Below are 25,614 nucleotides of genomic sequence, written 5' to 3' on the forward strand. Positions count from 1 at the left end.
TTGTTTGTTTTTCTTATGTAGGCTGCCTCTTCTTCCTTTTGCAATCAAGTAATAGACATCTCATAAAACCAAAACCTGCTTATCTGGAAGAATAATAGTACTGGTTTTTTTCTCCTCATGATGTTTTTTCTGGATGAAAGTACTAGTGTGGAAGCAATACCAAATGAATAATCACATCTGTGTAGGACCACAGTTTAGCAGTCTCTGGTACCAAAATATTGCGTGTCTTCATTTTTAGCTAGTAAGAGAGTATCTCAAGAATCTCTTTACTCGTAAAGTGTTTTATTAAACTCTAGGAACTTACTGTAACTAATTCAGCCTCTTTATATGTTCCTGCACTCCTCATAATAACAGTACAAAAAGGTTACTATGTCAACATAGCTTGCATTTTAACTCATCCCCTAACATTTAGGTGGTGGTCTCCTTTCATTTTGAAAATGCCTCTTTTTCACTTTCCTGTTTTAGGGACCTGTATCATTGGCTCTCGATCCATTTGTTTTGGGGGCAGCTTCTTGGAGGTCCTTTATTATGTAGTCTTCTTGTTTCAAAGTTTAGTTGAAATTTGCTGTTACATATATGAATGGGTATGTCTCTCAAGAGCAGATGAAAGTACCGTCAGGTTTGTGATACTAGCTCACTGACTATAAAAGGCATAAATGTTGTCGTCATCTCTGAGGAAGAGAAGTTAACTTACGTCTCAAAAACCATTAAACTGTGTTCATCTTATGAGGAATTTTGCATCTGGATTTCTGAGAAATGATAGACCTTACCAGAAACTGAAATTTAGTTGGGAGTCTCTGGAAGTATGAACAGTGTTCTCTTAATGTAGGACAGCTGGAAGTTTGGGGTTTTTTGTATTTGTGTGTTGGGTTTTTTTTGTTGGTTTTTGTTTAGTTCTCCCACCCCCACCCCACCCCTGGGTGTTGCAGGGAAACATCTGAGTTTTGGAGATGGTTGTGAGATTTACACAACGTCTCTCAATACTCTACCAGTAAGATTGAGAAAATGAATAGTCCCTGTTGCACTGAAAATTTGATCATATTTTTTTTAGTGACTTTAAAATTAGGAAGAGAAGCAAGATAACAAATAACTTTGTTATGCAGAAGCAGTCCTGAATTTTTTTTTTGGACCTGTGCCATAACCTCTGCTTAGTTCTATAACAAGTCCTCGAAATACTCCTTTGGGGAGTGGTGATAGCAGTAGAATTACTTTTCCTGGGTTTAGTCACAAAGTCTTTACATGCACCCACCCCCTCCCCACCCCCAATTTTTTTTTTTCTGCTTTCTGTGAATGTTAAGTGAGGAATTGAGGCCTTTGAGGCTTGGTAAGGAACTGAAAATTCAAGGAGTTTTTATATTCTTGAGGTTGGTCATAGTCATGTGAAATCGGTTGCATTTTGATTGGTATCAAAAGTTGGACTATACGTCAGGCACTTCCTTGGAATTGAGGGAGATGTCTTTTTTTTTTTTTTTTGGCCTTCTGATCTTATCTGCTGGAGAGACATACAGAGAAATTCCACATATTTCAACAGCTGGTTTGGAATCATCCATTGTTGAGTGGTTTGAGCAGATTTCAGGGAGGTTTTTCAAAGCATTTGTGTTTCCTTAAGTTCCCTTCTTAGACACCTGTCTTACTCTTCCTTTCCTTATTTGTTTCTTTCTCTTCCTAACAAAAACTGAACTGAGTTCCCTGGCTGAACTCAGCATACTTTCTGCAGCGGTTGAAGGCAAACCAGGAGACTTTGCTAAAGCAGCAGAGTAGTACAGTCATGTGCTTTTCTACTGACTTTTTTTTTTTTAAAATGGAGCTAAATATTTTGTTAGATGACTGCTAAGTGAGCGTGTACTTTACCTATTGGAAATGAATTATGTGCAGTTCTGTTTTGTTTGAATAGATTAATTTGGGTATGATAATGAAGCTTTTTGGACATTCCTTTGTACTTTGACATTGGAACCATAAAAAAAGTGCTACACCATTCTATAAAGCTGTTTGTTGTGGAACAGCAAAGTTAACTCAATAATAGTTAAACAGATCAGTGTCCTGTTAGGGAATGTTAGGAGATTTAAGGATGATACATCCTTCTAATCGCCCTGTCTTGTTTTGCCTTTGAAGGAGCAAAGAGAAAAGAAGGAAAAATTGCCAGTAGCAACACAGGCAACAGATCAGAGGAATTAAAGTGGAAAAGATGCTGAGACTTGCAGGAAATACTGGATCAGAGATCATCCAAACTCTGTCAAAAGCTTTGGCTATGTTATAGAAATTTTCTACTGAGATGGTTAGTTTGGCTTTGATAGTTTGGCAGCTTTAGTGTGATGTTTAACAAATTAGAAGCAATCCATGGGTTCTGTGCAAGTGGTGGTGTGGCTTAGAACCACTGGTCCATATCTGTGACTAGCCTGTACATGTGTGTTGTCAAGAAGGACTGGTTTAATTCAATTCAAGAGAGACTGCAAAAAAAACCTCTTTCAAATTCAGTGTTTGGTTGTTTCAGATTTAAAATTGTAATAATATTAAAATGGTTTTCAGCATATTAAAACAAAACTGTAGGAGTGAATGATGTATCATGGAGACTGGAATTGTGGGGTGAGAAAAATAACTGGAACTCATTAAAGTGCCAGCCATTTACCTAAAATCATGTTTACCTTATCTGAGCCTGATGGTGGCAGTTGAGTACTCCACTTACATAGCTGTGCTTTCTAGCAATTACTACTGAAAACTTAAGGAGCAAAAGAAGTAAGCATAAAGAAGAGAACATGAAGGATTTTGTGCTGGCTAATTAGCATAGGAAGCTTTCCAGCAGAAAAGAGAGTAAAGGGAAAGCAGTTGTCATCTTCCTGAAAGTAATCATTTTAGGTTGTGGGCAACTAAGATATAAATACTTCGAAAGAGCAGATCTTGTATAATTTTTTTCACATTATGATTTATTGAAAAACTTGTCAAAATTATTGGATGCTGAAGAGAAGTTTGAAAATAAAAATTAATTATACTTGATTCATCAGAGTAAGCAGAAAGGAACTTCAAACCCAAGAGATGTTGCTGAAGCAAATGCTAAATTTGAATAAGACTAGAGGGTAGATAAGTAAGGGAAATTTAGGAACTTAACAGAAGAAAATGCATGTGCAAAGCCATGATAGTAAAAATGAGAAGTGTGAGATTGATGCAGAAGAGAAGATCATAGTGATAACATTGATGTTGCTGCAACATATTGAGCCTCTAGTGCATTTTAGTCTAGGTCCTGATTTCATAGCTTCTGTGTCCAAAAGGGAACGTGTATCAAAGCTGTAGCTGTGGCCAAAATGTCGCTGAAAGCCACTGGTTTAGGGCAGTGGGTAGTAGACTCAAGAAAAGTCACAATATGGTTTTGTTGAGCTTCAAAGAGAAGCATCTGTGGTAGGCATGTTGGGGCAAGGAGGATATGTTGATTAGGGTTTATGCATTTTGAGGTATCAGCATATGGTTTAGAGTTACATATAGACAAGAATGTCCCAAAAGATAGGTGCTGTCTTCATTGATTTTTTTTTTATGTGACAAGAGATCAGTGTTTTTTGGATCCATTAGGGGAAACCATTGCATCTAATTTACACTGCTGAAGTTTGGAACATTAGTTCACTGAATAGTACTCTGGACTACTTTGCTGTCTTCCTTTGAAACTCGGAAACATTTGATTGCTTATTTAATCTCTTTAATACTCAAAGTATATTTAATTGGAAGGGTGGTTAGTTACTACAGTAGCTGAGAAGACAGTTCTATTACCCCAAATCTTGCATGTAAATCTGTTTTTAAGTAAATATACAAGCTTTACAAAGAAAAATAGTACTTAACCTGCAACATGCTGAGTAATTTCAGCTTTCATTAAATTTGAATGAAAGCTGAATGAATGATTCCTGGGGTTATAAATACTAAAACTAGTGACTGAGTTAAATATAATTACAAGGAAACGCAATTAAAAATAAATATCTGTCTAACCAGAATAAAGAGAGACAGGTTAACTAGCAAGAATTTTCTTTGAAATTACTGCTTGTATGAGTCACAAAAATAAGAGTGAAATATGTTTTAGGTTTTGTTAAGAGTATAGCAAATATTTGCAGTAATTGTACTTCTGTGTACTTTAGCTATATGACTTATTCTAATAACTAGGAGTTCTAGCAAAATCCAAGCTGTATCTGAAAATGCATATTTCAAATAAGAAGTGGGTAGAAGCAAATCTAGTTTCTACCTAAAAGGCATAGGTATTTTGACAGCATGAGTTATGATGTCTATGAAAAATTTTAGAAATCTGTCTCTCTTCCACTTGGTGACTTGAAGAGTATAAAATTGGAATATATATCTTTGGGACTACAAAGGAAGAGTTTCAGTTCATTTGTCAGCACCTGATTATTGGTTATTGAATCACAATCTTAATCTCATTCCAACTATAGCAGGTCAAACCAGTTGGAAAAAAACCTTAAAACTTAAAGCATGGTGAAAGAGAAAATAGACAAAGATATTGAAATCTAGGAGGAATGAATAACTTCAGAAATCCTTTGAACTTACTGAAATGCACTGGCACGTAGCAAGTTTATCTGCCTAAGTTTGCTAAAGGTGACTTGGAAAGGCTGGGGTAGCATTTTGGGGTTTCTTTTTTTTTTTTTTTTTTAAATTAGGTTCCTGCTTTTTTTTTTTTTTTTGGTCTTTGTTTTGCTTCTTTGACTTAAAGAATGCCTGAAAGACTTTTGTTGTTATTTTTTTCCCTTGCTTATTTTGTTTTCACTGTTGGGTTTTTTACACTAGGAAAACAAATATTCATTCTTCTATGCTCCACTCCAACTTGCAAAAACACCTCTGGGTATCCGGGAGCATAGCACAGTTGTATCACTCTGGCAACAAGACTGATTTTAAAACTTCTTTCTCATCCTGCAGTGGTTTACTGCCCGGTCAGCAGGGCTGATGTAACTGATCTTTGAGCTACAGCTACAATGATGTAATCAGTCCGGTTTTACACCACATTCTTGCAGTGGGTTGCATTGGCACATCTGAGGAGGAGACAACTGGTGAAGGAGATGGGAGGGAATTTCTTTCATGAGAGTTTCTGCCGCAGAAAATGTAAAATTGAAGTAATGCCTCTGTCGTACTTGTTTGTTCTAAATTCCTTTTTCAAGAAGCTGTGCCAACTCCTTAAGAATGCTGCTTTTTTTTTTTTTCAAAATGTCATTGAGATTAAGGGTCAAGAGCAAGTAAAAATTTTTAATTTCCTGATTCCAATTCACTTCCTTTAATTGCTTTACATCCATTTTCTTCACTTTTTTATGATGTCCTGACTTTGGTACTTCTCCCTAGTCAACTAGTCTGGATAGGACTAGAATTTTTATTGTAAAGAGAGGGAAGAAAAAGAGAAACCAAGCAGAAGATTAAAAAAAAATTAAAAATATATTTAAAAATAAAACTTTCAGACCTCTGTTTGGTAAAGAAATAGAAAAAGGGGCACAAGCCCAATTTTTTCTCCTTTGCAGGTCACCTTTAATGAAAAGGAACTGCTTCAAACTCCAAGTGACAACCAGAGGGGTCAACAACCCTTGCGTTGTAACTTCAGTTCTCAGAAGATAATTGCTTTGAGAGGCAGCATGATCCAGAAGAATAAGCACAGCATTTGGAATCTGGAACTCCTATGTTCAAATTCCAGTTCTGTCAGTAACTTGCTTTGTGGCTTAAGGCAAGTTTTGTGCTAATTTTCCTCTTTTTTTTGAAGGGGAAACTGGGACATAGTTCTACATATATATTATCTATCTGCATAAGATATAAGTATTTGCTTCCTTTTTAACTTAATCTATATTTATCTTGTGCGGGTGCAGAAGTTGGATTTTTTTCAAAAAATCATACTTTAAACTAAAATCTAAAACTTTCTCATTGTTGCTCCTGCTAGCAGAATTGTATCGCTGTGATCTGTAGGATATAGTAATCTTCAGACATCTTGAGGCTTTGACTTGCAGTAGTGCTAAATGTTGATAGAAATGGATGGTAGTTACCTAAACAAGTATCTGCATAAGTACGTTCACTACTTTTACCACCAAAACCCCCGTGAAGATATGACTACAGAGGTCGTGTAAAGGAGGAGTTAAAAGTTAAGTAATGTTATGAACGTGTGAAGTGGTGGTGTTCATAGAATCATAGAATGGTTTGGGTTGGAAGGGACCTTTAAGGTCATCTACTTCCAAATCCTTTGCCACAGGCAGGGACACCTCCCACTAGACCAGGTTGTTCAAAGCCCCACCCAGCCTGGCCTTGAACACTTCCAGGGATGGGGCATCCACAGCTTCTCTGGGCAACCTGTTCCAGTGTCTCACCACCCTCACAGTAAAGAATTTCTTCCTAATATCTAATCTACATCTACCCTCTTCCAGTTTAAAACCATTACTGCTCATCCTGTCACTACACTCCCTGACCCCAGCTCTCCTGTAGGCCCCCTTGAGGTACTGGAAGGCCACTATAAGGTCTCCTTGGAGCCTTCTCCAGGCTGAACAACCCCAGATCTCTCAGCCTGTCTTCATAGGAGAGGGGCTCCAGCCCTCTCATCATCTTTGTGGCCCTCCGGAGGACCTCTTCCAACAGGTCCATGTCCTTCCTGTGCTGAGGGCTCCACAGCTGGATACAGTACTTCAGGTGGGGTCTCACAAGAGCAGAGTAGAGAGGTAGAATCACCTCCCTCGACCTACTAACCACGCTTTTTTTGATGCAGCCCAGGATGTGGTTGGCTTTCTGGGCTGCCAGTGCTCATTGCCAGCTCATGTTGAGCTTCTCGTGAACCAACACCCCCAAGTCCTTCTCCTCAGGGCTGCTCTCAATCATTTCTCCACCCAGCCTGTATTTGTGCTCGGGATTGCCTTGTCCCACCTGCAGGACCTTGCACTTGGCCTTTTGGGAACTTCATGAAGTTTGCATGGGCCCAACTCTCAAGCCTGTCCAGGTCCCATCATTCATAGTTTTCAACCTGTTGTTCGAGATGTTCATTCATAGGAATTTTTTCTTGTGCGTGTATTGACTCTGTGCAGAGAGGTTTTGGTCTGCTGTCAGGTTTATTTTCCATAATTACATTTTTTTCCTAGATCTCTTGGGTATAGTCCAAAGAGCGCCAGGAATTAACAGGCCAGAGTATGAAAATTATAGTGCGTTGGTTGCAAATCTGTTCTAGGTTAGCATTACTGATAAGCTTAACTGGAATGCTATCTTTAAGTGGTGATGCAGAGATTCTTGAGAAGAACCCTGCTGGTAAATACTGTGTATACCTCCTGAAACTTTAAGCAGGTGAACAGAAACTAAAATGAAAGCTTCTGTGTGAACTGAGGGAGGATTCTAAAATCAGAGCAGTGCTGATCGTGTTCTGTATTGAGTAAATATTTCACAAGAGTATGTTGTATATAGTAAACATTATATGGTTTCTAAGTGTGCAGTGTCAGGCAGAGAGTAATGGTTTGACTTTTATCGTGTCAGGTAAAGGTTTTAGAGTAACACTGATAAAATGACCACTTTCTCTGAAAAGTCACATTCAATTACTTTTATGCAGTTATTTATAGTGTTCCTGTACCTCAGGCAGTTCTGAGTTCTCATTTCACAGTTTTCAGAAAACTGTAAAAGAGCGCTGATTGAATATGAAGAAAAGCATGTATGTATATTCCATATTTATTTTAACAGCTACCTGTTCTTCCTCATGTCAGGTCTGCACAAGCTGTGAAGACAATGCAGAAGCTAATGGTTTTTGTGTCGAGTGTGTAGAATGGTTGTGCAAGACCTGCATCAGAGCTCACCAGAGGGTTAAATTCACAAAGGATCATACAGTAAGGCAGAAAGAGGAAGTATCTCCAGGTAAAACACTTGATTTATAATTTCACAAAGAATATGTATCTGGATTGGAAAACTGTGTTAGACTACCACATTTATTTTTAAAGTGCTAAATTTCAAAAATTGTATTCCTTAATCCTAGTAAATATAAAAGGACAGATTCATTATGATGTAACCTTTTGGTGCATATGAATTAGTGGAACTATGTTATTTTTCTGATTGGTAATGGATATGTTTTAATAGTTTCCTGCCTCCCGGTCACTTATTTCAATTTCATTGCTGAAGGCTGTAACCGTTTGAACCAATTCTGGTGTTTCTTTGGCTGCTCTCCATCTAAGTGGATCTCTTAAATGATCCAGCTAACAAAAGAGAAAACTTAATTTTAAGCATTAGATGCATTAGAATGCAGCTACTGAAAAAGGAGACTTTGTCATGGCTGCAAGTATGATAGCCATTTTTCTGTCAGAGATGCTGCATAGTGACAAGAAACTATACAGATTGGTATTTCATACGATTTTTTATGCAAAGTGTTTTAAATTAATAAATGCACACAGGTTTTGTCTTTCATCTGGTAGAATTGGAAATTAACATCTAGGCTTCAGAGATCAGCTGCAGAAAATAGTTAGGCATTTGGCTCCTCTAGTTTTTATAGGGTTCTAGCAAATGGTTTATATGAACTTTATTGTTGTATAATGCAGCAAAAGAAGCACTAATAGATTATATTTTTTCAGCACTCTGATAATAAAGCATGCTGTTAGCAATAAAGCATGCCAGTATTTACATTTTAGCTAAGTTCTAAAGTTTGAAATGTTTTGTCCTGGAAATTAAAGGGAAGTATGTTTGAATTAGGGTGTTTTTCCTCAGTAGGGTCTATGATAATTCAGGTTGGAAGGAACCTTGGGAGATCATCTAGTCCAGCCTCCTGCTTAAAGCAGTCGGCTATGAGATCAGATCAAGTGGCTCAGGGCTTTTTCCATTTGGGCCTTGAGAACCAACAACAATGCACATGGTGTACAGTACAGCCTCTCTGAGAAATCTTGACTATTCTCATGGTAAAAAAGGTTGTACTTTTATTCATTGAGAACCTCTTTTGTTTCAGTTTATGCCCATTGTGTCTTGTCTTTTAATGACATTGTGGGACAATTACAAACCTAGTAGGTTGCTGACAAACCTTCTACTGGTTCTAATAAATCCATTGGACTTGCATCATTTATCTTACAAATATAAAAATTATTTTTATAGATTATTACATATTATTATAAATATATGTATTATAATATGTATTTATTTTCATTCCACCATATCGAGTCCTGTGAATTTTATATATAATGTGGGCTTTCACTTCTGGTGAGTTTCAAAGAATTTTGACTGAAGGATACCAATCTGAAAATAACATTTTCCAGGTTTCATGAAAACAAGTAAATGAATGGGTATGGAAAAGAAGTCTTACTGATCTGCAGTGAAGGATGGGCTGCAGCGTGAAGCCAGTTTTCATTACAAGCCATATAATCCTCATGAACTCAATGTTCAACCTAACTCATAAGAAATTAGGCTTTGTCAGTTAAGTTGTTTAAAGAACAGATTTCATTTCTATCATCTGGTGGTGTTTCATACGCTCTTTGGTATTTGCTCACTAGGAGCTGAAGCGAGACCTGTCACCCATTTAGAATGGGGTCCTGAAGGGATATTAGTAACTTCTGGTTATTATATTCTGTATGTCTTACATACAGACTACTGTATGTAAAGACATTACATTTGAATGCCTGTGTCTTGATATCCTCAAATGTCCTTTTTTCCATTTGACTGAGAAAGAGGACAGAGCAAAAAATTAAGTCAGCAATCTCCTTTCCGTTTAAGAAAGTAACTTGTTGGTTGTGCAATGTCTTTTGCAGCTGTAACAGTACTGGCTACTTATTCCTTTTGTAAATAGTTTCGTGGGCCCTTAATAAGTTATGGTAAAATAGGTTCTAGACATTTTCCATGAGAAATGGTGTTAGCTCCATGCTTGATGAAGAGTGACATTGCAGTTTGAGCTTACAGCTATTATATTCTTGACTAGGTGGCCTGATACACACTTCTAGCATCTAGGTGAGGAATATGGTAAGGAAAAACAGGAGAATGCAAACATTGCATCATTTCAAGAGACTGGGCTGACATCTTCCTTTATTCAACAGAGGCAGTTGGTGTGACCAGTCAGCGACCTGTGTTTTGTCCTTACCACAAAAAGGAGCAGTTGAAGTTGTATTGTGAAACTTGTGACAAGTTGACCTGCCGAGACTGTCAGTTACTAGAACACAAAGAACACAGGTATCGGAACAAAGTATATGTTCTATGCTGCTCACTTATAGGAAGATAGCTTGAAGTGGATTGTAGCTCTAGCTGTATGGAATACAGTCAGGTGAAAAAAGTGCAAAATAAAATTCTCTGCTCAGAAATGAAGCCCACAAATAAACAGAGATTGTATCCAAGAGAGTGTGACTGATAAGTGTGTGATAGTTTAGAATAAAACCTAATTTTTTCCAGTTTTTAGTCTGGTGACTTAAGCACAAGACCTTTCTTTACTGTCAAGTTACTTGGACAGAATTTGTTGCTATGCAGCTCTTCAGAGAGTCCTTAGAAAGCACAGGGACTGTGTTATGCAACTGTGCACTTATGTGTAATTTCTCCATTTGTCCTTCAATAAGATGACTATTTAACAACATTACCAAATGTTTCCAGAATGGTGCAAATGGGCATTTTTTCTGTGAAGACCCTTTTAAAAGGAAGACTAAACCTATAGTTTGGCTTTGAGAACATTATTTATGACACTCAAATCTTCAGGTAGCTGTTCTTTGGTCATCTCTTACTGGCCACAGAAGCTGAAAAGCAGGATTATGTATAACTTCTGAGTAGAAGACAATAGTCTTGCTGGCTAATGCATACAGTAGTGATCTGAGATAGATGTACTCTTAAGTTAAATTTAATATGCTTGCTATATCTGATGCAACCACCCAAAGAACTCGCTTGCCTGACCAGGTGAACATCAATAGTTGGAGAAGTGTTTGCCACTGTTCCTCCTTGGAACAGGCCAAACCTTGCTCTTGCTGAGTTGCAGTCTTCCTCTTCAATTGTGCTTTTATTAGGATTTATATCCCTTTCAGAATGTGTTACCTCTTTTTTTTTTTTTTTCTTCAAGTTGTTGATGATTTCAGTTCCTTGATTTAAAATGTTGCTGACTTCTACTGACTCAGCTATCTCTCTTTTTTCTTCTGTTTCTACATCCTTATCTTGCATGAAGTAATAGCTTACATGCACTGTCACTTACAAAGTGATGACTACAGCACAACATTAATTTTCTTTTGCTAAAATTGGGCTACAGTCACACAATATCCCTTCATATTTATGAAAATCATAAATTCTCAAACCAAAATAAAAATTACAGGAAATACCCTGTAAATTCAAATATACTATAAATAAAATATATTAGCGCTTGCTGACATATGCTTTCATAACGACAGTTAAATTCTGGACTTGAGCAGCACCTTCAATTAAAAAAGTCTTTTGTAAGATATTCTGCTTTTTAGCAAGTATATCACACCTTTTATATGTCTAAATACTCACTGTTATATACTACAGGTACCAGTTTATAGAAGAAGCTTTTCAGAACCAGAAAGTGATCATTGAGACATTAATCACTAAATTGATGGAGAAGACTAAGTATATAAAATATACGGGGAAGCAGATCCAAAACAGGTATGTATCAGTTTTTGAGGTTGAAACTGACATAAAGGCAACTTTATATACAGGGCAATTTCTTTAAATGTTTAGGTTAGTGCATTTTGTACCTCTCTCCTTTTATCCTTTGAGAAAGGGAAATTCTAAAATCTTCAGTTTGCCGTAGTGACTGCTGCCTGTTTAATGTGCTTGGTTGTGTTAGGTAACTCTTCTGCTCAGACTCTGGACTTAATGGGCAGCAATAGGTTGGGTGCAACAAAACAACTTCTGCAATAAAGACTGTAGAAGGCAGTCTTATGTTCTCCCCTACCATCAGCACACTTATTTTCTTAGTGTAGATCCCTCTTAGAAAGTGAAAGGTTATGAGTCATGTTTTCATAATGCTTGTGACACATATTTGAAGATTTATGTAATGCTTTTATGCTTGGGGCTTTATTCACTCGGTACTACAAACCTAGGAGAAAAATAAATCTGTAAAATGAGTGCTGCAGTAGGCCTTTGTAACTGCTCCTTCAGCAGAGTTGAAAGGCAGTACCCCAGAAGATTCAACACGGTAGAGGATGCTGAGTGCAACTTGAACTCTTCCTCTCTCTTTGCCTGTCTTTGAGGATGGTGGAGATGGAAAAAAAATAGCAGACACCCTTCTCTTCTTTTGTTGCATCTAAGTGGTTTTTCTCTCTTGCATCTTAGGAGTAGTGGTTTTCACAATAGAAGGTTATGTTTTGCTGTTATGAGTTCAAGCACTATTGTTGAAATAACTAAATTAGAAAATCTATTTATTGTTTTTGTTTCTGGAGTGCCAATCTACCTTAGCTACAAATTAGACTTAAACAGTTTTGATTACCACAAACCATTCCAGAAATGTGCTGGACAATTAAAAATCAAGAATTTCAATTGCAGTGAGCATTTAAATTTATCAGTGGCAGATGTCAGTAACTTTGCAGACTTATGGCATTAGAATTTGCCACCAGTTAATTAATTTTATCATAGGTCACTGGTACTTGCTCTTTCTATTTCTCCTAGTAATTTTCCCGACTGTAAGTGTCTGTTGGTATATCTATTAATTGGTGCATATGACCAAGAAATGTCGTAGTCTTAGCAATAGGATTTGGTTTTGGTTTTTTTTTTTTATGGTGTTTGGAGGATGGGTTTTTGAGCTAAATAACATTATTTTCTACACTGTCTACTTACAGAATTCTGGAAGTGAATCAGAATCAAAAGCAGGTGGAACAGGATATTAAAGTTGCCATATTTACACTGATGGTAGAAATAAACAAAAAGGGAAAAGCTCTGCTGCATCAGTTGGAGGTAATTTCATTTCTATCATAAGAAACAAAGAATGTCAGTCAATGTTTTTTTGTGTGGATTCACATTAAAATAAAATCCATTTCTATCATTAGCCACCTGTGCATGTCCTATCATAATTCCACAGTGGAGGGATGTCCCACACAAGCTATTGGAACAAGTAGGGATTTGGGGGAGGGGCGGAAGGGAGGAGGGTTTGGGTTTTGGGGTTTTTTTGTTGTTTTGCTTGTAATTATTATGTGTGTTCTCTGCTTTGTGAATGAGGGCTGTCTCTGAGCCCAGTTTCTTTTTCTGTGCTTTTGCAAGTCATGATTCTATGTGTGATGCATAGAATTTTTCATCAGATTTTTTCATAAATTCAGCAATCCAATAAAAAAATCAAAGGAGAGAATTGTCTAGAATGGGTACCTGGAAAAATATTACCTCCAGTTGTGTTTTAGAAAGCGTGTGTATAGAGAGGCACATACATATATGACAATGTGCCATAAGAGAAAATGGGAATCTGCATAGAAAGTCTCGATGTCTTGAATAAATGTATACTGACTTTTCTGTTTGATAGCTGCAGCTGGGGGGCTGGGATGCTTTTTAGAAGGGCTAGGTGAAACCACTTGATCATTGTGAATTACAAATATGAAAGCTAATGCCTGTGGACTGTAAACCAAATCCTTTGACTGGAACTGCTTTTCTGCTTGCAGACTCTGGCTAAAGAGCATCGGATGAAACTTCTGCAGCAACAACAGGAAGTGGCAGGGCTCTCTAAACAGCTAGAACATGTCATGAATTTTTCCAAATGGGCAGTTTCCAGTGGGAGCAGCACAGCACTACTCTACAGTAAACGCTTGGTAAGGATAGGAAGATAGCACTCTCCATTTACGTAAAGACTATAGTTAAGGCAGATGCACATGCACACGCTTGTCAGTAACACTAGGAAATTAGATTTGTTTTAATTGACTTTCTACTAATTTGAATATTTTTATATAATTTTTCATGGTTTTCTCTTACACATAAATACACAATGTTTCTAATAATTTAGCTCTCTGGTCATGGTTCTCTCCTGTTACACTACCATAGAATTGTTGTAGATCTGCAGAAGTAGGGACAACTCCTTTTGAAAACCATGTGAAAACAATGAACCATGAAACACTGGGAAAAAACATTATGTGTCTTATATAATAATTGAGATTCTTTTCAGTACTTGTTACAGCTTCTGAGTTCAGAGAAAGATGGTACTTACGTATCGAAGAGTTTGATATCCAGCATTTTAATGTAAAAATTAATGTGTTCCTTTGTTCTATCAGACTCATCTTCCACTAAAAATCTTCAAAAATTGATAAAAATGAAGCTGAAACAAACAAAGAGCTGACCATGATTTGTCCAGAGGTTACTAGATTGTACTAGACTGTGCAATCTGTGAGAATGTTGAGGAAAGATGCTAAACCCTTTTTTTCTAATTCCTGTAACAGGATCACAAAGTTTTTTCTTGATTTTTCTCATTGTTTAATTGAGAACCTGCTGGGGGGTTTTGTGGTTGTGGGGTTTTTTTGTTGTTTTTAGTTGGTTTTAGGTTTGTTGCTGGTTTTTGGTGGTGTTTTTTCCTTGGGTTTTTTTGGTACTCATGAAAATGCTGCAGGCTATAGATAGAGGAATATTACTTGGTTTTATGAACTTAGTTCAAGTAGTTAAGTTCATTTGGCCTGCCTTATACTGCCTCAGCAAGTAATATTTTTTAATTGAGTAAAGAAAAGGGGCATCAAACTGAGTCATGTTGTTTATAGTTGCTTAGTGTTGCCACAAAGACTTCTGCTCTGTGACTAAGAAGACAAGTTACGTTGCAGGCATCTTGATCTTATAAACAATATACAGTTGGAGAAAAAGACCATATAGCCCATAAAGCCTCAGCAAATGAGAAATATTTTTCAGAACAGGTGAGCTTTAGGCTCCTGATTTTTTGCTGAAAGTTGGTGTTATTTGGGAGTTGAGTAACTAACCTGTCTGTGGCCATCTGGAAAATCTGTTCCTGAGGAGCGATGCATAGAGGAGCATGTGAGACTTCTGCTCCGGCATATCCAACCACTTTTAAACGAGGAGGGAGGAATGCCCGGCAGACTTAAATGCAGAGTTACAGCTAGGAGGCAACGTCGGTACATCAGAGAAACAGCACACTGAACAGTTTGCAGGAAGACATGAGTTTCCCAGCCTAGTACTCTAGCATGAATAAAACACTGGTAGCTACGACTATTACTGACTGGAAGTAACTAGTCTAGTCTTGCATGAGTTTATCTACAATATATGTGTGTGCACAATAGGAGGAATATATGGAGCTAACAATGAAAAGAACTGTGTGCAACCAGTAGTGGTGACAGGACAAAAGACTAGAATTTCTATAGTGTAGTACAGTTGATTCTGGTAGTGTACACAGAAATCCTAGGAAATCGGTATTCAAAATAGTGGTGCGCTTAAAATTTTCCATGGTCCTTAGAAAAACTTAAATCTTGCTAAATGTTTTTAGTATCTGATCTAAAGCTGACCTGCCTAAAATTGAAAGAAAAAACTCATAAACTGAAAGCTCTTATAAAATTCCGATGTGAAAGATAACTACTATAATTTTAAACAGCTAGGATGATTTTGCCAAGTGTATCTGTTGAGCTTTTCCAGGAAATAATCTATTATTCAAGAAAAATAAGTATTGAACTCTAAAGTTTTTCTGTATCTGCTGTGTGTTTTTCTAAAATCAGTGCCTCTGTTAGTTATTTCTAGTGAAACAACTGCAAGAAAATATTTTCATTCTAGGAGCTGTATAAATACTGAGCATTTGCTAGAGTATTCTGATTGTATAACATAATCATAGTCCAATCCATTGGAACCAAGGAGTTGGAAAAGTCTGAAAATATGTGTGAATCTGAGAGTTTTCAAAGGCAAGGTTTATAAAATCTGTTCATTGACTCTCTGAAGAAAACTTAAATTTATTACAAAGGAAAATTCCCTGTGTTACTTGTCGCCCAAAGGATGGGATATTTTTTTCTTTGAAAAGAAAATGAATGGGCTAACATAGGTTTGGCGGGGGGGAGGGAGGACCAACAATGGTTATGTGAACCTGTACTTCACTTGCAAGTAGTTCAAGTCATGGAATGTAATGACCAAGTTTGTGGAAGGATAAGTATTTTTACAGGGGAGAAGAATTAATTTTCCTTAGGCTGCAGCTGATTGCTTTTTAAAACTATTTTAGGAATAAGGGAAAGGTGTTAAGAATACCTCTTATTTGTAGCTTGAACAAATTTCTTCATTTTTGACCTCAGTTTTCTAGGGGCTTTTTCATTTTTTTGTTTGTTTTGTGGTTTTTTGTTTTTGTTTGGTTTGGGTTTTTTGTTTGTTTTGGTTTTTTGTGAGGTTTTTAAAGACTCTTTATGCTATTCAGATACGTGGCTCTGGCCCCAGAGAAACCCATCTTGTTTTGTTCCTGTTCTAGATTACATATCGACTACGGTATCTTCTCCGAGCAAGGTGTGATGCTTCACCAGTGACTAACAACACCATCCAGTTTCACTGTGATCCTAGCTTCTGGGCTCAAAATATTTTCAATCTAGGTATGATAAAGTTTTATTAGCCCTTTGGTGTCTTGATCCTATTTTGAAAGCAGCTTTCTTTTTGTGACGATAAATAGCCTTTGCACTATCCATTTCTTGGTTTAATTTGTTAGATTTATTTCCTTACGCATGGAAGACATTTAAAGTGTGTTGTATGGGAAAAAAATATTAACAAACTTACCTTGCTTGAATGGCTCCTTCTGGCTTCTGAAACAAGGAACACAATCTATAACCCTACTTCACATCCTAAGAAACGATTCCAGATGTCAGTCTCATTCTGCATATTGCAGCCCTTTCTTCTACTTCAATCCCATCTTCCCAAGCTGAAACCCATAGCAGCAATGTTCAAGAACCCCCATTTGCTCCTTGGCATGCTGAACAATAACCCTTGAAGAACTGAGATGAAGAGGAGAATGCCAAAGAAAAACAGAAGAACAGGGAAGAGAATACTACTTTTTGACAGTTGTCTGGCTTTTAGGTTGTCTTCCCTGAAGTTGTGGGGTGGAATTCAGGTGAAAGCATGTTTTTAACAGAGTTGGAAATGTACTTCTTCGATATCCTAATAGGTTTTGATCTAGTCTCCAAACCGGTCTTTATGTTGTTTCTTAACAGCAGTAAGTTTCTAGGGTTTCATGATACCAGTGAATCCTAGAACATGGAAGTTTTGGAGGTAGCCTGCTTGTGTGATTGCCTGAAAGCCTGAGTGTAATGGAGATACGCATCTTAAGAACTCATTAGCTTAGGAGCAGGAATTTAAGATTAGAGGTCTTTTTAGGATTTTGAACTGCTGTCATGCTTCCTTTCACTCTCCACTGTTAGCTTGATGGGCATTTTTGTTTCTCAGTCGTGTGCAGAATGCTTTGTGAAATGCCTGTGGGACATTTTCTGCCTTTCATCAGAACATGCAGTCAGCTCTACAAATGTAGAGAGAGGTGCAAATGTATGTTTCTCTATAAAGGCAGAGAAAAAAAGTGTTATGGCAGTGCTTTAAGGTGAACAAGCTCTTTCCCCACCCACCAGGATGCTGGATGGTAGCAGGGAAATTCTCCAAGTTCCTTATTTGCAAATAATTTTCTTTGGGAAAGGAATTGAAAGTTAATCTCTTGTTTCCAGAAATGAACTGTCAAGCTGTGTGGTGATAACTGAACTGCTGCTAAACTGAGATGATGCTTGTCAAGAGAGGGGTTTTGCTTTTTATTTGTTTATTTAATGAGCTGCTGAAATATGTGCCCTTAATTTCTGAAAAGTGCTGCAACAGAAATGGCACCTGTATAGATCAGCATAGGAGTTCTTGTAACACTTTATCTATTCAAGTGATAGACACATTATCTGTTTCAGAAATCACAACCTTTAGACTGGTAGGTTTATGATCAGATATGTTAAATTTCTGTAGATAAGCCAAATTTAAGAACAACTGAAGAAAAAATTAAATAAAGTCTGAGTAAAGAAACAAGTTACTTTGGCAATAGCTTGAATTCTAGTCAGGCTGCATGTTGCTGACAGTGTGATAGCATCTGTACACTAATAGGATAGCTGTCTTATGGATTTCAGAATGTATTTATGAACCCCCCCCCCACATTTAAAGTGTTTTAATTCCACAAATTGTATGACAGCCCATGTTTTTCTAGAATAATGGAATGGAATCATTCTCTGTAGTACCTTTGGGTAAGTAGCTATACTATAGCTATACCACAGATGTAAGTCTGGAAAGGCTTTGGAAGATGTAATTAGATGTATAGAGAACAGAATAAAAGTGCAGGATAGGTTTAACAGTTGATTTTAGTACAGTCAATACCAGTCTTTGTCAAGGTAATTTCTTTTTTAGAGAAAGAAAATAAAACATCTATTTTGACTGTAGTGAAATAGTCATACAGCCGTGTAGGGGAAACAGTATTACTCATTTGCATTTTTCTCTGCCCACTTTTTGGGAAGCATTGACTAGACATGTTACAGGCTTAATAAAGGATATTAGGTGGTAGGTTGGTAGGTTTTTTCCATTTTGCTTAGCATACTTAATATTTTTGTTAATGACTGATGTGGTAGAATCATAATTAAAACGTATGCAACACCAAAATTACTAAGTTTCAATATGAAAATAGTATTGTTGATGTTAGCGTTCTGCCCTGCTCTGCACTACAGTACATTGGCTGGCCTAGACTCCCTCTGTGCCTATGTCTAGATAGGGGACTAGAATGATGCTACTTGCATAGCTTCTCAGCTCTTGGGATGAAAGAGTGGAATATAAAATGCAAGATGTTTCCTCCTCCTTCAGAGAATCTACCCCAAAATGAGCCAGGCTAGACAGCACAGGATCCACAGAGACTGATAGATACGAGGAGAAGTGGCAGAGGGTGATTTCAAGTTCTGCTGTAACAGGAATTGTCAAACTGTCAAGTGGTGTACCCACCTCATGAGGTGAACTCTCCTAGGAAGCAGCCCTAAATCTCTGGGAGAGAAGGGAGTATGAGCTGTCTATCTTCCACTTGCACTGAAAAGCTGTTGTGCAACCTTCCACAGATCATTGGAATTTTTTAACTCTTGGGCTTGGACCATAACTTTCCTTACTTCACTCTGTTTTAAGCAAAGAAAGCACCTTTGTCTTTCCCTGTACAAACAGCAGGCTATTCCCTTGAATCAAACAAAACTCTGTTGTAATTGGAATTCATGTTTCTTGGATGAGGTAGCCAGGATTTTACAGGAGAGTTTCATGTAATCACACTATATATCTCTTCAGATTAAATCTCTCACCCAGCATTAATCTCTAAAGTTACCTGTCTAGTCAAATTTCCTTCTAAGTCAGTGGAGAGAGATGAAACATCTCCTGGAGGTGCCCATCACATTCTAGAATTGGTGGTGTGTGGCAACTGAGACTATCATGTGAGCATTCCATGATGTTGACTCAGAGGCCAGAAAGGATCACAATACCTTTAAGTTTTATGATACAGTTAAATCTTTTTATCAGATGATTGGATCAGGATACTCTTTCCTATTGAAACTTTGCACCCGTGCTCTTCTGGATCATTAGGTGTCTCCTAGGACACCTTCCTAGGAGAATTTGTTGTATAGAGGAGGCTGCAGCACAAGACAGTTTACTGTGAAATGCAACCTTTTTTTTTCAGGGAAACAAACAAAATAAATGGAGTCCTTTATGTCATGTTTATCCATTCTTTACAGTGCAATAATGAATCAAGACCGTGTGATATGAAAGGAACTAATTGTGAAAAATAGCATTACTGCTAACTACAATATTTTGGTATTAATTTTATTTATTTTGTTTACACTAGGTTCTTTGGTAATTGAAGATAAAGAAACCCCACCACATATGCCCAAGAGCCCTGTGATGGAACCCAACTTACAGCCACCAGGCAGCTTACCTTCAAACCAACTGTCTAAGTTCCCAACGCAGATAAGCTTAGCTCAGCTCCGACTCCAGCACATGCAGCAACAGGTCATGGCTCAGAGACAGCAAGCTCAACGCAGAGCAGGTCCAGTAGGTTTACCAAGTCCAAGAATGCCAGGGACCATGCAGCAACCTCCTTCTTCTCATCAGGTAAGTTATGACTGTTTCCAGAGAAGACTCTCTTTTCTCCATGGCGCTGAAGGAGAAAGTAAAGAAAGATAAGAAAAAAAGAAAGAAATTAGGTCTAGATACATAACTTTAGATAACTTCATCTTTAGCACATGGCTACATAACTAGGTTAGGGAACATTTTCTTTACTGACAACTGAGTGGGCATTTTAAACTTGTCTGGCAAAATGCGTGGTAGCACTCAGCCTATTTTTATTCATAAAAAAAAAGAAGCATATGGTATCCAACCATATATAGTGCTGAGCTATGTATTTTGTATTTTTGTCAAATGATTGAAAAGTAAGTCTGTCATTACTTTTTTCCCAAGCCTTTCTTGCATAAAACTCTGTGATTCTCCCGTACAACTTTCAAAGTTGGAAATGCTCTCACTGGCTCTTGTAATGTATCTGCATTTATTATATCAGAAGAATTCAAAACCATCTACTAGGTTTTATTTTTAACATTGAAAATCAATGTGTTGTGTGATCATTCAGATAAACGGTGTGATACTATTTGTTTGCATCTTAATTTGTTACAAGTTTCAGAAGTTTAAAAGGGCCACTTGGTAAACATTTCTGGAACATTGAATAGATATCAGCTAACTTGCAGAATTGTTTGCTTGTTTGTTTCTTTTCATGCAGGCACCTCCGCGCTTGATTCATTTTCAGAATCATAGCCCCAAGTCCAATGGTTCAGCTCTCCCTGCACAACAGATGAGATTTCCCCAACATCAAAACCTACCAAGGCAAGCAATAAAGCCCAACCCATTACAAATGGCATTCTTGGCACAGCAAGCTATAAAGCAGGTAGAGTTTCCTTCCCTTTTTCACTCGCCATGTAGAAATAAAACATCAAATGTGCTTTATATAATCTTACTTTTATATTATGATTCTGGAGTGCTTTTCAATTAGAACAGAGGCTGCCTTTTTCTCTATCATAAGATACCCACAGTTTTCTTAATGAGATAACTGTCAAGTTTCTTTCATTTTGACAGTTCTAAGTAGCTGAAGCATTACAGAAGTGAGCCACTGTGTGTGCTACGTAGGTGTTTCATTCTCTTGTTTGCTACTAATATGATTTCTGGCCACATGCAAAATTTTACATGGCCGTGGTCTGCACACCACAGTCAGCAAACAGAAAAAATAGAAAATCCTACCATTTAGCTTGATGTTAGTCACTTCACTAGGAACCAGGGAAAAAGCTTGACTAAAAAGCTGCAGCTGCCATCATTCTCTAGAGTATGCCAAATCTGAACTTTTACACATGAAGAGATAAAAAAAAAAGTCCACAATTATAGGACTTCTGCTGAGTAAGACTGATCAATACCCAGCTAATGAGCAGTTGAACTGGGACAGAAGCAAACGTCGTATCATAGAATCATAGAATGGTTTGGGTTGGAAGGGACCTTAAAGGTCATCTAGTTCCAACCCCCTGCCATGGGCAGGGACACCTCCCACTAGTCTAGGTTGCTCATATCCCCATACAACTTGACGTTGAACACCTTCAGGGATGAGGCCTCCACATTTCCCTGGGCAACCTGTTCCAGTGTCTCACCACACTCATAGTGAAAAATTTCTTCCTAATATCTAATCTAAATCTACCCTTTTCCAGTTTGAAGACATTACCTCTCGTCCTGTCACTACATCTCCTTGTAAAAAGTCCCTCTCCAGCTTTCTTATAGGAACCCTTCAGGTACTGGAAAGCTGCTATAAGGTCTCCCCGGAGTCTTCTCTTCTCCAGGCTGAACAACCCCAACTCTTTCAGCCTGTCTTCATGGGAGAGGTGCTTTAACCCTCTGATCATCTTTGTGGCCCCCCTCTGGACTCGCTCCAACAGGAGCGAGTTTTCTGGATGTTCAGAAAGGCAAATCTTTATTAAAAAGCATATTAACACATGTGTTGTTAGGTATGTGGAGGGAAAGAGAAAATCAGGGCACTAGAGGTAAGCAGGGAAGAATCAAATGAATCTGATCTGTGACCTGAGAAGTGGAGTAATACCATTCATGTTTGTAGTGCTTGTGATGTCAGAGAACTAATTCCAACTAAATTGAAGAAAGCTGTACAATATCTAAGAGAACCTGTAGTAACAAAACCCAAGTCACTTCTGTGCCTCTGAAAAGAAGATTGGCCTGTCTGCAAGCCTTTCTTTCAAGTATTTTCATTATCTAGCAATGTCTTTCTGAAAGTGGAAACCACTAAATAGAATGACTGACTAATAAGGAATTGAGCAGTCAATTTTTGCCTACAGTTGCCATGAAATTCCATTAAAGTAATTGAAAACTGCATATGCCTAAACGAGAAAGAAATTTAGACTGACTTGACTCTGCACTTCATATCATGGTGTTAAATTTATATGTGGGTGGAGATCCAGTCAGCATTTCAAATTCTTAATCACTTTAAGTTGTTAAGGGGAAGCACAACATCAAATACTTGATGGCGTCCAAGTGACACTATAGCTATTTACTTAATAAAGCACTAGAGCAGTTGTGCATTCAGCCTATTATCTGTAATGCTTTTATTTCACTGAAACTGTGATATTTCTCCCACAACACTGTCAATGCAACATGAAATATTAATAGATACTTAACACTGAGATACAGCTTTGAATTTAAGAATAGACATTCATTTCTTCTATTCATAGTTTTCAACTACTTGTCATCTTCCCTTGTCTTGTAAGACTGGTTCTTGAAATTAGATAACTTCAGAGCAAATCAGGATTTTATGGTTGAATTCAGCTTCCTGAACTAAGCCGCTTGTTTAACTGCTGAGTTAGAACCAGTATATGCAGTAGATGTGATCTGTTGAAAAAAATAATGCTGAATTGTGGATTATCCTCTTTTCTTTTCAGTGGCAGATCGGCAGTGGACAAACTTCAACTGCCCTTTCAACTGCAAGCAGCACAACATCTACTCCATCCAGTCCCACAGTCACTAGTGCGGTAGGATGTGATGGGAAGACATATGGTCCCCCTGTGATAGATTTGAGTTCTCCAGTGGGTAGCTCCTACAATCTGCCATCTCTTCCTGATGTAAGTGTAACATAAGAGCATGTTTTATGGATTCTGTTTTGAAGTAAGTCTTCATGTTCGTGAGAAGTAGAAACCTTTTAGACTGAATATCTTGCTCTGTTTGTCAAAATGAGACAGTTCCAGACAACAGCAATGCAGGATTGCCTACACGTTGCTGGCAATATTCAGAACTGTTGTGGGAGACAGCTGTTAGGACAACAAAGAAAAATAACATTGCAGGTTGTAATTGTAATTGACTTGTTTATTTGGATGCTGCATTTTTTTCCCCCACCCCACATAATGTTACTAACAAAAATGAGTTAGTTTTCATTCACCAGTGTCCGTAGATAGCACTGGTTTGCTGATGGTATTTCTGGTAAACTTTAAATATTTTTTTAATACGTTTTTAACTCATTGGAAGGGCTAGCTTAAGTAGGTATTAATTGTTGGTATGCTGGATATATTCCGTATATCTTTTCCTTTTGGTACTTCTTTTCTTCATTTATTTTCTAACATGCCTTTGAGCTGGTGATAGAAGCTCAAAGCATCAGAAGATCATCTTTTCTTAAGCTTCTAAACTTCTCTTTCATAGTTTCTTCTGATTGGTACGTGTTTGTCAGAGGACCATGTTAGAGCTGTTGAGTTTTAGTCAGTTGACTTTATTCTTTCAATTAACTGCCAAGCCTATTTTTGTGGTCTAAGGTTTGTAGATATCTGAAATGTCATGGTTTTCCAGTCATAACTTGCTGTAACTCCACTTGTCTTGTGTTCTCACCAATAAACTCTCAGATAAGTGTTCTATTTTTTAAATAGAGTACATAGATACAGAATCATGGTATCTATCAGACTTAAAATGTGAACGACACAACACGATCATAAAACTATTGAGTCTGTGAGACATTTTAGCATACCAATTTTTGTGCACAGTATTATGAATTTTCTACTTGTATGTGGTTAAGTTTATGCTATTATACATGGCCTAAATCACTGTAAATATGCTAACCTAGCAGAGGCTTCTGCATACACTTTGAATAAGTCTAGCTTATAAATAGAAATTTCAGAGGTCAATGCAGTTGATACCAGTGGATTTGTGAGGTGTCTGGATAATTGAGGTAACTGATACCAAACTGATCACTTATTTTCCTACCAAACATGATCTTATGTATTGCAAAAACCCTAACATTTCAAAAGGTCATTTCTTTTGATCAAACCAGAATGTGTAATTTTTGCAGAAAGTTAGAATGGTAAATTGGAAGCCCCTAAACCAGAGTTCAGTTATCTGGCCTGGCCTGTGGGTGGAAAGAACAAGTGTTGGTTTGTTGTTTGCATTTTAAGTCAATATGCATGGCCTCCACCCAGAAAATGTGTGGGACAGATGGAATTGAATGTCCTTTGAGGTTCTTCCAGTCCCGTTAAACAGTAGTGGATTAATGGGGTAGTTTGTGTATCGCTTATGATCTTTTTTAGAGTATATAATGTGAGCATGTCAAAAGAAGGTGTGGAAATAAAAATTCATCTCTTGCTTCAATGTGTGAAAACTACCTGTCTGATGAAAGCCTTCTGTAGCTGTTGGAGAAAAATTGGCACTTACAGAATCATTTGATCTTAAAACAAAGCACTTTCTGGATTTAGCCATTTCTTTTCTTTTTAGAAAAAACCAAAATGGTCTGTTTTAAAGTAACTATCTCACTTTTTGGATGGCTAAAGTTAGGTGAAATGCATTTTGGTCTTCACCTTCAAAATAACAGAGGCATGGTGTGGTTTTTTTATTGTTGGTTTTATGCGTGTTTTATTGTGTGGGTTTTTTTTCCCCTTCCCAACACTAACTGTTTCCCCTCTCTTCCCCACCTTTTAGATTGATTGTTCAGGAAACATCACACTGGATAATGTAAGGAAGGATGGAACTGCAGAGCAGAATCAGCCAAAACCCCCGTCGAACAGAACTGTGCAGTCACCAAATTCATCGGTACCATCACCAGGCCTCTCAGGTAATTGGAGTGTGGTGCAATTTTCTGTTTAAGTGGTGTAATGGTAAAATCTAAAGTGGCAGTGTTAACACTGATATCAGAATCAGTTGCTTCTATTTTATATCAAAGATGAGAAATATGAAATGAAGGCAAAGTTGTAGAAACCCTACTAGAAGGTAAAATTGAGTCAATATTTTAGCGTTGTGAACAAAAATGAGCGGCCAGATCTTAAAAACATGGAGGGAAGAACATAGTAGATTTTAGCAAATTGCATAGACATCCATAGAAAAATGGCATTCTTAGGGGTGCACCAAATTAAAATGTAGAAACTATGGTAAGAGACATGTATTTGAAAAAGCAGGATATGATGTAACAGGAGACAGTGGCTACAAATGGTGACTTGAGAAGTTCAATCTGGCTGTTAAAAAATCTTTTTCTCTGGAAGGGTTGTATAACACTGACACAGGTTGACCAGAGAAGTTATTGTTATGGGTAGCTAAACGTGGTTGGACTTGAAGGACCCAGGGGATTCCTGTCACCATGCCTGGAGGCAGTCACCAGCTGCTCCTTACTCCCATTTCCCGATCTGTCTCGTAGTGAGGCTATGTGAATTCCCAATAAGCACTGGTGCAACATTCGTACACTCATATGGCGCTCAC

The 25,614-nt window shown here is 37.5% G+C and overlaps 1 protein-coding gene across 1 annotated transcript in view; it reads left to right on the plus strand.

Annotated features, from left to right (window-relative positions):
* The window catches only part of TRIM24 (tripartite motif containing 24), a 63,225-nt gene that overhangs the window by 26,831 nt on the left and 10,780 nt on the right, over positions 1-25,614 (plus strand). Inside the window, exons 3-12 of the mRNA XM_074164948.1 lie at positions 7,689-7,836; positions 9,987-10,119; positions 11,428-11,544; positions 12,720-12,834; positions 13,527-13,673; positions 16,298-16,415; positions 19,700-19,965; positions 20,624-20,788; positions 22,830-23,009; positions 24,844-24,976. Of these exons, the coding sequence (XP_074021049.1) occupies positions 7,689-7,836; positions 9,987-10,119; positions 11,428-11,544; positions 12,720-12,834; positions 13,527-13,673; positions 16,298-16,415; positions 19,700-19,965; positions 20,624-20,788; positions 22,830-23,009; positions 24,844-24,976 (1,522 nt within the window). The remainder of the gene's footprint in view (positions 1-7,688; positions 7,837-9,986; positions 10,120-11,427; positions 11,545-12,719; positions 12,835-13,526; positions 13,674-16,297; positions 16,416-19,699; positions 19,966-20,623; positions 20,789-22,829; positions 23,010-24,843; positions 24,977-25,614) is intronic.

The sequence above is a fragment of the Numenius arquata genome, chromosome 2 (genome assembly GCF_964106895.1).
Source record: "Numenius arquata chromosome 2, bNumArq3.hap1.1, whole genome shotgun sequence".
Lineage (NCBI taxonomy): Eukaryota > Metazoa > Chordata > Aves > Charadriiformes > Scolopacidae > Numenius > Numenius arquata.